This window comes from Dunckerocampus dactyliophorus, chromosome 2 (genome assembly GCF_027744805.1).
Source record: "Dunckerocampus dactyliophorus isolate RoL2022-P2 chromosome 2, RoL_Ddac_1.1, whole genome shotgun sequence".
Taxonomy (NCBI): Eukaryota; Metazoa; Chordata; class Actinopteri; order Syngnathiformes; family Syngnathidae; genus Dunckerocampus; species Dunckerocampus dactyliophorus.
Window position 1 is genome coordinate 36,031,414 of NC_072820.1, and position 15,707 is coordinate 36,047,120.

The window sequence follows — 15,707 nt, forward strand, 5'->3', positions numbered from 1 at the left end:
TAAAGAGAAGAAAACCCAAAAAAGAAAAAAAAAAAAGAAGGCTAGAGGGTGAATGTTGAAAGTCTTCAATAGACACATCATACTGTTCTTGTGTGAATGTTCACCTCCGTCCTTTGGATGTATTTCACAAGAATCAAGTTTCCAAATAAGGCAGCAATGTTGACTCCACATTTGGCAATTGAGAAACTTCAGCACCTTTTCCTTTGTCCTTGTTTTTGTCGCTTAGCAACAGGTTTGTTGCATGAGTGAGAACCCAAATTGTCTTAGGGCCTGGGCCAACCCTGTGTGTTATCACCATGTGCTGATGGGGCGCTAACAACCACATGTGCGCATGCTGTGTTTGTGCGTGTGTGTGAGATTGTGCATGCGTTGCTGCTGTTTACCTGTGGGAGTCCGTGTTGTTTCATCTTGTGCACGCTGTGAGGAATGTGTACCCATGTGCGTTCATCTCAGGCAAAAGCTTTCTCACGCATGTATTTGCTCAAGAGCGAGATATCCGTGTGCTTCCGACAACGTCTTTGTGTGTCTCACCGTTAGCTCCCTTCCTGCGTGAGGTGAAGACTCATCATCATCACATTTCTCAGTGTCCATTTATGGATGCTCTCGGTGTCCCAGGCCGAATATTCAACATCCACCTCTTGACTTGCTGACAGTAAGCGCATGTCTGTAGTTTACTTTCAAAGCCCCTGCGGATGTGCTTGCTTCAAATTGCCCTGTCAGTTTAGCCGATAGACCCGAGGTGATGAATGCAAAATCCAGAAGCCAGACATCCGAGAGAATTAAAAAGTCTACTAAAATACATCCCTCAATTTGCAGGCAGGGTACAGAGGACCTGTCTATAAGTTGGGGAAGTGTACAAAGAGTCCTCAACTCCTCCTGCAGACTCATTAGTTATATATATCTTTTAAGAAAAAACTTAATCTTGGCTTTGTAATGTAGGTGAGAAAGTGCAGTGTTAATATGAACTTTGGTCTGAGCTCCTTTTTCCCCATTTTTGCTGTTATGCTATTTTTTTCCAAATATTTCAACTTTCTTTTTAAATAATCTTTTCTTCTCAACTTTATCCCCATAATATTAGAACTTTTTCCCCTACCTAGTTTTCAAAAATTGTTTTCATTATTTTGTGTTATTTCTCATATTACAACTTACGGATACATATTTTTTCTGTAATATTTCAACTCTGCTACTAAAATTACATTATTTTTCCTAATATTATGAATTTATTCTCATAAAATTGGGAATTTTTTCTTTTTACAATCCGATTTTTTTTCTCAATATTTTGACTTTATTGTCGTAAAATTGTTTTTTGTTGTTGTTTGTTGTTTTTGTTTTTTTTATTTTACAACTATTTAAACTTTCTTTCTGTAATTTTTTTTCGCATAATTATGCCTGTATTCCCACTTTATGCTCGTAACATAACAAATTCTGTGACCTAATTTATTTGTTTTTTTTTCATAATAAGACTTGAAAAATGATATTTCAACTTTATGCCATTAAAATGTTATTTTTTGTCATAGTACTACTATGTTATCCTTGTAAATTATGACTTATTAAATTACAACTTTTTTCTCTTAATATTTTGACTTTATTCTTATAAAATTAATGCAGATTTTTTCAATTTTTGCTGTTTTTAAACATTTTCTTTTACGTTTTGTTGTTAAGATGTTTCTGTGCTAATGGCCCCTGGGCTGCACTTTGGACACCCCTGATGTAGGATTACATTGCTGATACTGTAAGATATTAGAACCACTGTGCATGTTAATTGATCATTAAAGAATTCTGTTTTTCGTGTGGACTGAGTTGCGCGCAACTTGGCTGCAGTCAGTCTTGAATAGATTGCTGTCTAAAGAAGACAAACATGACATCAGCTATCGGAGACTGAGCTACAATATCAAGCATTACTCTGCTCAATACATTACTAGCATGGAAACAGGAGTTCAGAACTTTCGGAGAGCACTCATGCCAAGGCCTTAGTGTTCCATTCCGGTCTTGTAGGTGGTGGCGTTAGTGTGCCTTAAAATGTTATTACCACATAAGGCAAAGGTTTTTACGTTAGCCGCATTTGAAGTATCATGAGTGGTCAGCATCCATCAGCCTTATATACCTCTGCATGCGCTTTAAAATTGCACTACTCAGCTGTGTGTTCATTTGCCATACTGCTGTTTACTATGAACTCATCAGCAGTAATAATTAGGGCTGCAACTAATGATTGTTTTCCGAGTCAATTAATCTGAAGCGTGTTGTTTCGATTAATCAAGTAATGTTAGTCCCCAGGCGGACCAAATCAATATGAAGCAAACACAAACAGTTAGTGGTTTGGTCCGCAACATATACAAAAAAAAAAGGCAAACATGTCAATTACAGTTTTGCAAAGTCAAAGTGTGTGAATATCTTGTTTTGCCTAAAACACAAGGACAATAGGTCTCCTTTTATGGATGACGAAGGAAAGTAAACCTATTTACATTTCAGAGTATGAAATGAGAGGATGTTTACATTTTTAAATAAAAAACTATTCATCGAATAGCGGAATAGTTGTAGATTAAGTGGATAACCGATTCATCATCTATTCATCGATTAATTGTTGCTGCTCTAGTATTAATGCTGAGTCCCTTACTGCTGTTGCAACATTGGTTCTGTTGCTGCTGTGTTGTACATTGTTTGTTCATACATGATCATGTGGTACGTCAAAGGGAGCTATGCTTTTCTTTCCACTTACTCATGCACTCCCAACAGGAGTAATAATAATAGGTAAACACCCCCGCTATACTTACAACAATCAAAACCATGCGTTTTCGTCTTAGCGGAGGTAATAAAACCCCGGTCTTACAAAAAGAAAGAGACAGTTCCTTTCAGCTTCCATATACTCAACTGCTTCCCAGGGTGGATTCTCAGGTGTTTCATAGACAAAGTTGTCAGTCCGTGCTGTGCAGTTCAGGCGTCTGAGTCTGGCGTTGGAGATGCCGACCACGTTTCAATGGATTTGATCACATCAGCGCTGCAGGCAGACTCTGAGGAGGAGGAGGAGGAGGAGGAAGAGGGAGGGGGATTGGCTGCAGTGACTCTGGGTTGTCAAAGCTCATTCGAGGTCTTAGCTGCATCTAAGTGATGGTTTAACACTGCTTGTAACTGCAGTATTGCATTTTTAACACCCAGCAGCTGTTTCACATGCAGGTCGTGTCATGTTATTCATATTCTTATTATTCAGCTGCGTTTATAGCGTGAAAGCAGTGTGGCGCTTTTGTGTATTGATTGGCATCCCACTTGGGGGTTTTGTGCCATCAACCACTATAAAAGAAAACCAATTTCTGTTGCTTGTTTTCCTAAATGGCCTCCGACTTGATTATGCTGAGGTGGAAGTAATTTCATGATTGATCCGTACAATTGCTCTCTTGTTGCTCCTTAACAGGAAACTGACTTTGTGGGTGTGCGTTTGAGTGTGTGTTAACGTGTGTACCACTGCTTGATAATCATCCTATTGGAAAGATAACGATGCACTCCTCAATACATGAATGAACACTTGAACACCAGCTTTTGATGTATGATCTAAATGAATATAACCTGCACAGAATTAGAAACATTTTCTTTTTTGCAGGAGTTGAGAACTGTTGAATTTGACATTTGAGATTTTATTAACATTATTGCTCATCTTTTAAAGTCAAAATCATCGAAAAAGTGTTTGCCTCCTTCCTGATTTCTTAATATTTTGCATGTTTGTTACACTTTAATGTTTCAGATCATAAAAAAAAAAATATTAGTCAATGACAACACAACTGAATTAATCTAAATGAAACAAACCTAAATGGCCCTGTGTGAAAAAGTGGTTGCCCCCCTTCTTAAAACATAACTTATCTGAGATTAATTGAGATCTATCAGTCTGGAAAAGGCTATAAAGCCATTTCTAAAGCTTTGGGACTCCAGCAAACCACAATGAGAGCCATTATCCACAAATGGCGAAAACATGGAACAGTGGTGAACCTCGCCAGGAGTGTCCGGCCAACCAAAATTACCCCAGGAGCACAGCAACGACTCATGCAAGAAGTCACAAAAGACCCCACAACAACATCCAAAGAACTGCCGACCTAATTTGTCCCAGTTAAGGTCAGTGTTCATGACTCCACCATAAGAAAGACACTGGGAAAAAACGGCCTGCATGGCAGAGTTCCAAGATGAAAACCACTGCTGAACAAAAAGAACATCAAGGCTCATCTCAATTTTTCCAGAAAACACCTGGAATATTCCCAAGACCTCTGGGACATACTCTGTGGTCTGATGAGACAAAAGTTTAACTTTTTGGAAGCCGTGTGTCCCATTACACCTGGCGTAAAAGTAACGCTACATTTCATACCGACAGTAAAATATGGTGGTGGTAGTGTGATGGTCTTGGGCCGTTTGGCTGCTTCAGGATCTGGAAGACTTGCTGTGATAAATGGAACATTTGTTGTTCTTCTATGGTTTGGAGTGTCACGTGGTTCTGTCTGTGTGCCTATTCACAACGCCACACGTAGGTGTGCCTTGTGTATTACATTGTTTTCACTCAGTGATGCTTTCTCGTCTGGATGCCACTATATACAGATCTGGCACAGTGTGGATGGAACCTTTTTTCAACTCACCAAAAAAATATTCCCAAGAACGCTCCGGTGTGGACAGGACCTTAAGATGAATTCACCCCTTGCTGGCTGTGACATAGGCAGATGAAATAATTAATAATAATAATAATTATTATTATTATCATTATTTTACAGTCAACTAATACAGTATTTGGAATAATAATATTGCAACATTTTTGTTGTGCGATAATTGATATGCAGTCATGGGAAAAAATGGTTAGACCACCCTTGTTTCTTCAGTTTCTTGCTCATTTTAATGCCTGATACAGCTAAAAGGTACCTTTTGTTTGGACAAATATAACCGACAACAAAAATAGCTCATAAGAATGACATTTTTTGGCAGTACAATGCTATAGCTATTCGTGTAAGAACTTAAGTGATTTTGGTTATCAAGAAAAGCATGGAAGTTGCTAGATATCAGCTCTTAAATTAAACTCTTATGAGCTATATTTGTTATCATCATTATATTTGTCCAAACAAAGGTACCTTTAGTTGTACCAGGCATTACAATGCATCAATAAACTGAACAAACAAAGGTGGTATAATCATTTTTTCCATGACTTTATTTGAAGGATACTGTATATTGTGGTGTGTTTTGCAATATGATGCAAATGCAATATTTGCCAGTGCTAATATAGCAATAGATATGTGATATTTTAATATACTGGAGAAAAACTTCTTCTGACACATTATCAGAGGTGGGAGCAAGTCAGTGTTTTTCAAGTCTCAAGTAAGTCTCAAGGCTTTAATCTCAAGTTTTGAGTCAAATCTCAAGTAAAGATGTGCAAGTCCAAGACTTTTTTAGACTTTTTTCTAGGGGAAGAAAATACCTTCTTTGCTACAGGAAGAATAGCTCTTGGGGTGACTCGCTTGGGGTGAGGTCTTTTTGTCCCACCTGCTGCTTTAGAGAATATAGGACGACGTGCCTTTTTCCGACTTTTTTTCAAATCCATCCATCCATTTTCTATGTCGCTTGTCCTCACTTGGGTCGCTAGTATGGTGGAGCCTCAGGGAAAAATAGGGTCTTATATTTGCCATTTCTGCCTCAGATTTTAATGTGCAGTTTTATTTGACATGTATTTATTCTTATTTTTGGCTGATATAACAGCCTTATTTTGAACTGCTATACTGACATTAACGTTTGATTGTTTTGTGTCCTCCCCACCCCCCAACCAGGTCACTTGAAAGGAAATTGCAGAGACCAATACTGGCCAAGTCTCGCACCCTACCCAGCATCCCCCAGTCCCCTCGGGTGTCCAGACTCCATCCCTCTGATCTCATTGGTGGAAGTCCTCCTCGCAGGAAGAACCCAGCCACTGCCAGCAGCCACCCGAAGGCCTGCACGCTGCCCCCTGCAGGTAGGCACAATATTCTGCTTGTAATTGTTCTGGAATAAAGCTTCCATACACTTTCCATAGTACAACATGATGTTCTTACGATAAAAATACTCTGTGGTGGATGGAAGTGAGATATTAATTCATTCATACCTTTTTGCAGCATGCACTACACACAAGCCACATTAGCCACTACTGATTTGGGATTTAATCTCAGCTCCTCCCCATGAATTAGAATTAGCACATTAGCACAGCTGGGAAATGGGAAATAGCTGCGATGTCCTCCTTATTTGTGATGTTTCATGCAAGAGAGGCTTGCATATAGGAGCTGTTCTCGCTCACTCCCTGATGCTAATCTATATCCGCTGCTCCGATAAATGCATAGCGCCACAAAGAGAAAGGATAGCACAAAAGTCTAAGTGTAAAGCAGCGGTGTCCAAAATTTTCCACCGAGGGCCACTTCGGGAAAAATCTAAAGATGTGGGGTATATTTTTTGATATTTTTAATTTGGTAAAAAAAAACAGTTAAAAGGATGTTAAATATATTTAAACACTAAAGTTTGTGCTGCCTTTGTGTTATGTGACGACGATTGTTATAAGCGTTATTAGCATCAACAGTTTAACTTTTTCTCTTTACATTTCCCCTTTTTTCTTTTTCTTCCCATTTTTGCTGGTTTGTTTTTCTGTTGAAATGTATCTCTACAATATGCCGGGAATTATTATTATTTGTTTTAATCGCAACTGAACTGGCCCTTTGGACAACACTGATGTAAAATAAATACAATTATTACCTCATAAAAGTATCTATTTATGTAAACAAAGCAAAACACACACACAAACACACGCACACTCCCAGAAGCAACCAAAACATTTTTGAATGTATGAAGAAAAAAAAAATTATATTACAAAAAAATCATCAAATCAATTAAATTTGAATAAGATAAAACATTGCAACAAAATTTGGTTGATCCTATACTGTATAAATCTAAATAAAAAGAAATAATTTAATTAAAAAAATATATTTTAAATAAAATATTAAGAAAAAAATCATTTATCCATCCATTTTCTATCCCGCTTGTCCTCACTGGGGTCGCGGGTATGCTGGAGCCTATCCCAGCTGTCTTCAGGCGAGAGAGTTGCCAGCCAATGACAGGGCACATATAGACAAACAACCATTCACACTCACATTCATACCTATGGACAATTTAGAGCAGTGGTCGCCAACCAGTCGATTGAGAGCTACTAGTCGATGTTGGGACTTTGCCGGAAAATGTATGATGAAATTACTGCCCTCACCTCCCGGAAAGCGACCAACAGGCACGCATTTTGTCCACTAAACACTCCCGTATGCCCCACCGCTATCCAGGCATCAACCCGCGAGCCCCAGCAAGGAGCCCACTCCCCAAAACTCCGGTGGTACACTAGTACACCGGCTCGCCTCCTGCACCGACTCGCCCCCAGCAAAGCGTACTGGGGAATGTGTATCTACCCCATCTGGCCATTCCACACATTCACACTCTTCCACGTTACACATCTCACAGATTGTGATGTTTTTGTATTGATATCAAATAGTGTAGCTTTTGTGGGACATTGAGAGAATGATGGACAGGTGGTCGATCAACAATCACTTTATTGAAACGAACAACTACGCCAAAACAAACTATTCCTGGACTATGAGAAAGTAGCAATTTCAAGCAGGAATGAATGGACACAAAAATGCACAAAAAACAAAATCACCCACTCCGATAAAATAAAATAAATATAAAATAAAATAAAAACTAAAAAATGTTCATGTGGGGGTAATGTCCAGTTGGGCCCACAACCTAAAGTAGTCTTGGAGTTTTGGCCACGTATGCGATTGATTTAGAGTCTCCAATTAACCTAGCATGCATATTTTTGGACCATGGGAGAACGCCGGAGTACCTGGAGAGAACCCATGCACGCATGGGAAGAACACGCAAACTCCACACAGATGTTTTAACAGAGATATGAAAACACAACCTCCTGACTGTGAGAGACTGAGGCCAACATGCTAACCACTAGGCCACCGTGCGGCCTTATTCATTGATTTATTTGAAATAGAACTGCATAATATTATTTTCATTTCAGCTTAGTTATTAAATACCTTCCGTGGTTGCATTCATGAGGGTGTTGCGCAACGAAAGGAGCATCACATCAACCGTGTCTTGACTGGCCTATTTCAGATTGTCATATTTAGACCATGTACTACTAGTATTTTACGACCCATCAGTCTGTTTTATTTCCCCCTACCACGTTGTTGTTGCTGCTGCTCTTTTGCAAATATCAAAATTGAGAGACTTAAACTTGGCCCCTTGTTGCTTAGCAACCGCTGTCATCGACCATAATGCCGCTGAGCTTTTGTCTGCTCCCCTTGCTCATTGTTTTTCTGTTAGTGCTGACGCGTCTGTTCGTTTTTTCCCCCCAATTTTAAACTCGTCAATAATGTACTTATACACTATGGCAGTCATTCGTCAGCTGCTTATGTTCTATAGCAGGGCCCCCTGGGAAGGTGTCAAACTTGTTTTCATTGAGGGCTACATCGCAGTTATTGACAAGTTCTTTTGGACTTCATGCCAGCCTGCACTTGAAAAGACAGAATATCGTAGAGGATGCCTTATCAACTCAACTCCAGTAGTCTTTCTTCACTTTTATTTCCCACTTCAACTCTTTACAGGAGTACAGGTTAGGTTGATAACCTTTGAATCATAGAGGAATAGCACCAAATTAGGGTTAGGGTTAGGGTTAGGCTCTTCTCTTCTTACACCATTTTAATAGTCGTGACAAAGCTACTTGAATATAGCTACTTGTTGAATATTGTCTCCTAGATTTACCAATTGTTTACTTCGTACAACCACCTAGTGCTAATAATGTGTCATAGTTCTGTCACAATGGTATTTAAACAAGTCATCATAATTGCCACACAGCTTGTATCAGCATTAGCATCATAATTGTCATTAAAAAATGTCATAATCTTTGATGGAAAGATGTACGTTTTTTACGCTCGTTTTTAACAATATTCCCAAATAAGCAAAGGTTGACAGAACAGTTATGGCTGCCCTCCGAGGGTCATTTGTAACCGTCATTTAGAAGGAAAAAGGTCAAGTGCATTATTGACATATATTATTCCCAGGCTTTCACAGGCCACACAAAATGATGCGGCGGGGCACACCTGGCCCTCGGGCCTTGAGTTTGGCACATGTCCTATAGTATTACGCGTTAAGTGCTGCATGCATACCATTCACAGGAGCCATTCAGTCACTGCCAGCTGAACCAAATGAAATCTTTAAAGAAGAAAAGAAAAGCTCTAACTCGCTTCAGGAGAGGTCGTTTGACGCCACATCCTGGTTTGCATTCATATGTTACATTTCTAGACCTTGAATATAAGATGACCCATCTTCTTCAGGCTTTTCTCTACGTAAACAGAACACTTTTACCTCTGAAAGTAAAGCGCTAACTCACTTGGGGAGAGGTCGTTTTTTTTTTACTTTTTGTACCCGGGTCAATATGGTAGGTGCAGATGTGTCCAACATTACTGCCACAAGACATTTTTTTAAAATTTAGGCAATGTTATAGCATCATTTTTTTTTTAAGGGTTGATGAAACTGTAACTTGACCAACATCCAACCACACTAACCAAGCTTTCATCCACTTGTGCATTTAAATGTATGAAAATGATGTCCTGCAGGGTACATCGTGGTCGTCTACCGCACTCATCATCATCATTGCTAATTTAGATGCTTCAGTGGAACAAAATCTTATAAACAAAACACAGTATGATCCATTACTACGGATTAAAAAGATATTGTGAAATGAGTGACCTTTAAATTGAGAGTTGTTATCTTTATTAAGACAGACTCTCATTAGTAGTTAATAAACACATCAGGTGAGTGTAATATTGATGGACACATGTACCAGATCCTGACAACCTCTGTAAATCACTGAACAACCACTGTGTGTGCTTTGCAAGCGCTGTTACTGAGGCACTGCTGTCAGGACAACGTGTGACAAATGTCAAAAATAGAGTGATGGGCGTCAGACGTGATTAGTACATTCTGACAGCCGGCGAGTGTGAACACGGGGAGACAAAGCCGCCGCAAATCTGCTTCTTCCTGCCTCTTGCTTTTACATAATGGCCAATCTCCATTCAGCGTGTGTACTCAACTCAGGCTGCATGAGAATAAAAATGTTTATGTAACATTTTGTGTTGCTAGAGCCCCTTGAATGTCAGTGCACAACCAGATAAAGGTGAATTTTCAGCATTTTTCCACATGAAACAACATCAAAATCCACCTTTTTTTCCGAAGGGGAGCTGTGGCGCTTGGAGGATGACATGGAAGCCGAAGACGAGCCCGAGCGATGCGAAGCCAGGCCTCGCTCCCAGTCGCCCTTCTCCCACTTCCGGGCGCGTGCAGCTTATCTCCGTAAGAGCATCTCTGCGGACAACCACCTTGACATGACCTCAGACTACAGCGGAGGGACGGCAGCGGAGGGAAAGCCGGCACGCAGCAGTAAGACGAAGCTGAAGCGGAAGTTTGTGAGTCTGATGAATTTATTTCCATTTTATTTTTATGAAGTTTTTAGCAGTGTTACACTGCATACAAGGTGCTTTGACATACAGAAATTCCTCGCAATATTGCGGTTCGATTATTGCTACCTCACTATATTATGTTTTTTTCAGAAATTAATGAACAAATGGCCACTGTTTTGTGGTAGACTATGGTGTATTATTAGCCAAAACATATTAAAATACAAGCGATATGTAGTATTCTGGTCACTAGGCGGCAGTAATGACACAAAATATTGAGACATTACCTTACATTACATTACCTTAACACCGCATGAACTCATAAAGTCAGCCATTGCATGTCCGACATGTGGAAAAAAGGTTGTCCTTCCAGTCCGTGTGGAAATGGTAAGTTTTTGGCTACCTAAGTTTAGAAGAAATAAATTTGAGGATAACTGCTAGCTCGCTAACTTGTGGCCATCTCGAGTCCCTGAGTTGAGCAATGTGTTATAAAGACTAAGACTAATAGGCGTGTAAAGGTGACTATATAGGTGTTATTTCATGTCTAGATGGTTCTAATATTAAAAACTGTATTTAGGAATTCATAAACAGGTTTTCTGTGTATAACTACAAAATATAAAATGTATTAACATTGAATTCTATATCGCGGAAATTCATTTATCGCGGCCGGGTCTGGAACCAATTAACTGCTATAAACGAGGGATTATTGTATTAGCTTGAGTGATTTCGTTCGAATGTTGAAATCCCCCCCCCACTCGCCCAAAATTCTGTTACCGTATTCATTGTATATTATTAAAATGAATCTTAACAGATTTAATGACTGTAAAAAGAATTGTAAAACATATGGCACATTAGTTGCTACTTGGTAAATTAAACCAAGTTCCAGCAAAACTAGCTTCATATGTTTTTTCATATCAATAATAATAATACTAATGATACAATAATAATAATACTAATGATAATGACGATGATGATATATGTAAATATGTCATGATTAAATTGTCAAAAATAACGTGTTCACGACGGTAACTAATTTATTTCATTAATTAGGTGAATTTTGTTAATGTAGTGTAATTAACGCATCCGCACCAGAGCAAGCACGCCTCTCTGTTATGACAGCAGACGGGTCCGTTATCATAAGCACAGTGGAGCGAGAAAGAAAGAAAAACATGAATTGGATATTCTTATCACTCACTTCAACTCTTAAGGATAATGAGTTTGAAGTGCCGCTACACGGAAGCTCACGGCTGCTAGCGGCAGCGCGTCTGCCCGCTATGACAGTCCACAAAGCAGCACATTTCCAGGCTTCACTGTGTTCTGAGTCGCAGGGGGGGGAGAGCCCAGAGGATCCATGTTTCTGTGGTCAAAACACTGCTATGGTGAGGGGGGGTCATGCAAAGAAAATAAAATACAACGCAGATATAGGGACAGAATGTGCGGGGGAAATACACTTGTTTGCGTGAGAGATGAGGAAGAGAATCACAAGTGGATGAGACATTTTGATGAGCTTGTTTGGTATCGTGGCGATAGGAATCTGACAATTTCTGAGCCTGGTGGTGTCATAATATGCAAATTAGATACGTGCATTTACTCCCATCCCAAACGTTGGGTCATACTGATGATTGTTTTTCTCATTTACAGTATGCCTTTATCTCTAACCATTTTCAAGCTACAACCGTTTGAATAAGTAACATCAAAACTGAATATTTTCTTGAAAAAAAACGCCAGGGTTCATTCAGATGTACAAGTTGCTACATTTTTATTAGTGGTATTCTGGAAATTACCTTAAATTACATGATGTCCTCATTGCTCATAATAACACGGTATAAAGTGTGATTCAAATGTTCTATTACTATTAAAGAGGCTAATGTAGCTTGATTGACATATTCAGTTCATTTGGAGCTGTTAATACATACAAGTATACTGGATATAATCCTGTCCTCCCATTGATCTTTCTCGTCTTTAAATACTGTCAAAATGGGTATATTTCTCACATAGTTGCTCATGGTGATTAATCATGATTAATTAATTTAAAAACTGGAATGAATGTGATTACATTTTTTAATCATCTGACAGCCCTAGTAATAATATTCAAAAGCGACAGAAGTGTTCATAATTGCACAGAGAGAAAGGAAAAAAGCAATGCTGCTGCGATAAATGGCACCATGAATCACCATGTCATATAATGACAGCCTCATTAAACCTTGAAACACAGAAGTAGTTGACATGGCATGGAATATATATACACGTATATATATTAATCTTTTGCTGTATTGTATGTCTTTTCTCCTCGTTGTCTCATTGAATTAAGTTTGTATCGTGACTTTTTTTCTTTTGACGCCCATGATTCCAGACGGGCAGCAGTATTAGCATTAAAGATTCAAGAGCTTTCTGTTTCTCCTGGTCACTGGATCAGGTAACGGGACACCTCATTAGCAGCCTCAGCTGTGTAATTGGTTCTCCAGTGTCACTAGTGCAATCGGACCCTTCCATAGGTCATCTACCCTTATTTGGGAGAACTGTGTGTATACTTAGTCGACAGTTCTGCTGTACGCTGAATGGATGTTTGTGGATATTAATAAGGGAATTGTTTCTAATTGGTTCACCTTTGGAAGGTTCCTCATCGAGAATTAATATTGACATAGCTTTATCATAGCATCACGCTGGTCCTTCCCCAGGCATTGCTGCTTTGAGTGTGCAATTTGAAGAGCAACTTTATAGCGGAAAAGAAAGCCAAGAAGCTCATCAGCAGGCGAGGTTTTATACACATCTGCTGTTTTGACTGCTGGTGTCATCATGGCGGCTGCTGTGGACCTTACGGCTTGCAGTTGCTTTGGGGTGAGAACTCACACAGCTTCTATTCTAATGGCTGTTCATCTGTTTGCGATTATGTACAGACTGCTCCACAAAATCACAAAATCTAATACAACATCAATCTCTATTTACAGTAGTACAAGAGTAGTACTACAGTAGTCATTTGCTACCATCTCCTGTAGACCCTCTGTGTCGTCTACCAAAGCAAAAAAAACAAAAAACACAGGGGGCTCTGATTAGTTCTGGTAACAGCTGTGGCTGTAGGCAACCTCCTGATGTTGGTTTTATTAACTTTATAAGATGACAGTAGCTGCATTTGAAGTATGAGTGGTTAGCATCTTTAATCCACCTCTGTATGCGCTTTAAATTTTTGCTACTCAGCTGTTGGGGTGAAACTCACTGGTGTTAGACTTAAAAAAAAAATAGTTGTTCTGTTATTATATCATACATGTTACACTTGCCATACTATTGTTTACAATGAACTCATCAGCGAGCGCTATTCCAACATTGGTTCTGTTGCTGCTGTGCTGTGCAATGTACTTGTTAATAAATGACGATGTGGTCAAAGATAGATACATTTGCTCCTATAGTTGCTGGGTGTTTTGTCTGCAAAAGCAAATAACCGCTGGGGTCTCTAAGGTCGAAAAACATCGGCATTGACAGCTGTGAATGAAGGTAATCTCCTGATGTGGTTTCTGTTAACTGCATGCATTTGAAATATCATGAGTGGTCTACCTATGCATGCGCTTTAAAACGCCAGGTGCGCTACTCAGCCGCTGGCGTGAAACTTCCACTTGCCGTACCGTTCATTACAGTGAACTTATCAGTGGCATGAATTACCGTTATTACAACATTGGTCGTGCAATATACTTGTTAATACATGACCGTGTGGTCTAAGAGTGTGCCCCGTTTGTATGATACTGTGCCCCTGTAATGGAAGCAGAGCTTTGAATGTCGCGTAAGATGTCGACGGACATATAAGTCTGCTCACATCGATAATGCCACACAATTTATTTTATCTCCTCCACTTCTTTTTTGACATGATTTATTCAGTAATTCATTCACTCACTCCATCACTTTCCTTTACTCAGTTTGTTACGGCTACAAGTGGGGGATACTTTCTCATCGCCATCTTTTACACCTTTTGGCACTTTTTTCCCTCCCCCTGGTGATAGAGGCAACAAAACCAGGGATGATGCCAGGAGCATATCATCAATTACAAGCTCTTTACTCTGGTGTGCAGTTAATTGATTACCGTAAATGGAGGGGGCTTAAGTCAGATAATTTACCCATGCATTTTTCATACCAATGTACTGAGGCTGCTGTAATTTGCGTTTCAAAATGGATCAAATATAACAAAAATAATCTATAAAAAACGTAATAGGGACAGGAATAATTTCATTAATATGGTCAAATTTATTTATTTATTTATTTTAAATTTTAAATTTTTATTTTTTACAGTTTTGCACTATTTTTTTTTTTTTTTTTGCCAATTTCTTGCCGGATTTTCATCCATCAAAAAACCAAAACAAATCCTTTTAAGTCAGATGAAGTTCAATATCTGAGAGTGGAGAATAAAGAAAGTAATGCAGCACTGAGAGCCAATCTCAAAAAAGACACTGAAGAAAAATACAAAGTCATTGAGCAGCTGAAAACCACCATAGATGACAGGGGTCAGAACACGTGAATGAATGATGTGGTCGTGACGGGGCTTCGGATCAAACCTAGGTCCTATGCCAGGGCAGTGGCGAATAAGGACGAACCAGACGAAATGGATGTCACCTCAACGGAGCAACAAGTTGTCACCTTTTTGCAATCCAAGGAGGTGGACGTATACATCCAAACTATTGACACTTGTATCCCACTGGATGGCAGGAACAGCACCACACCCATCATCGTCAATTTCAATAACAAGGAATTCAAGACTGCATTGCTGAAACAAGGAAAGAAGCTGAAAGGTACAAATGTCTACATGAATGACCACCTGACAAAGCGCAATGCTGAGATCACTAAGAAAACACGTGATCTGAGGAAGCAAGGAAGGATCCAAGGTACATGGTGTGCAAACTGCAAAATCTTCATCAAATTACTTGGAGGACCAGAGGCCAGAGTTCTTGTTGTCAAAGACATCAAGGATCTAGATAAATACTGAGGAAGATCTACAATTGGACACTTTTTGTTTCACACATCACAAACAGTTGGATTTAGAAAAAGACATCGATCCGGACTCCAGCTTTTTTTTCACATCACAAGTGACTGTTGTTATTATACCGACGAGCAATACAACAGTAATGTTAATATCGGCAATAAGTTGTGAATTATCCACATAAACAGCAGAAGCATGTATGCAAACTTTAATAACATCAAAGAACATTTGAACCAATTCAAGGAACCCTTTAAAGTAAC

The 15,707-nt window shown here is 39.2% G+C and overlaps 1 protein-coding gene across 3 annotated transcripts in view; it reads left to right on the forward strand.

The window, feature by feature from the left end:
* Window positions 1–15,707, forward strand: part of LOC129170695 (ankyrin repeat and fibronectin type-III domain-containing protein 1) — a 179,852-nt gene that overhangs the window by 31,220 nt on the left and 132,925 nt on the right. For all 3 annotated transcript variants that reach the window (XM_054758550.1, XM_054758543.1, XM_054758533.1), the window contains 2 exons: window positions 5,784–5,965; window positions 10,267–10,496. In XM_054758550.1, the coding sequence (XP_054614525.1) occupies window positions 5,784–5,965; window positions 10,267–10,496 (412 nt within the window). The remainder of the gene's footprint in view (window positions 1–5,783; window positions 5,966–10,266; window positions 10,497–15,707) is intronic.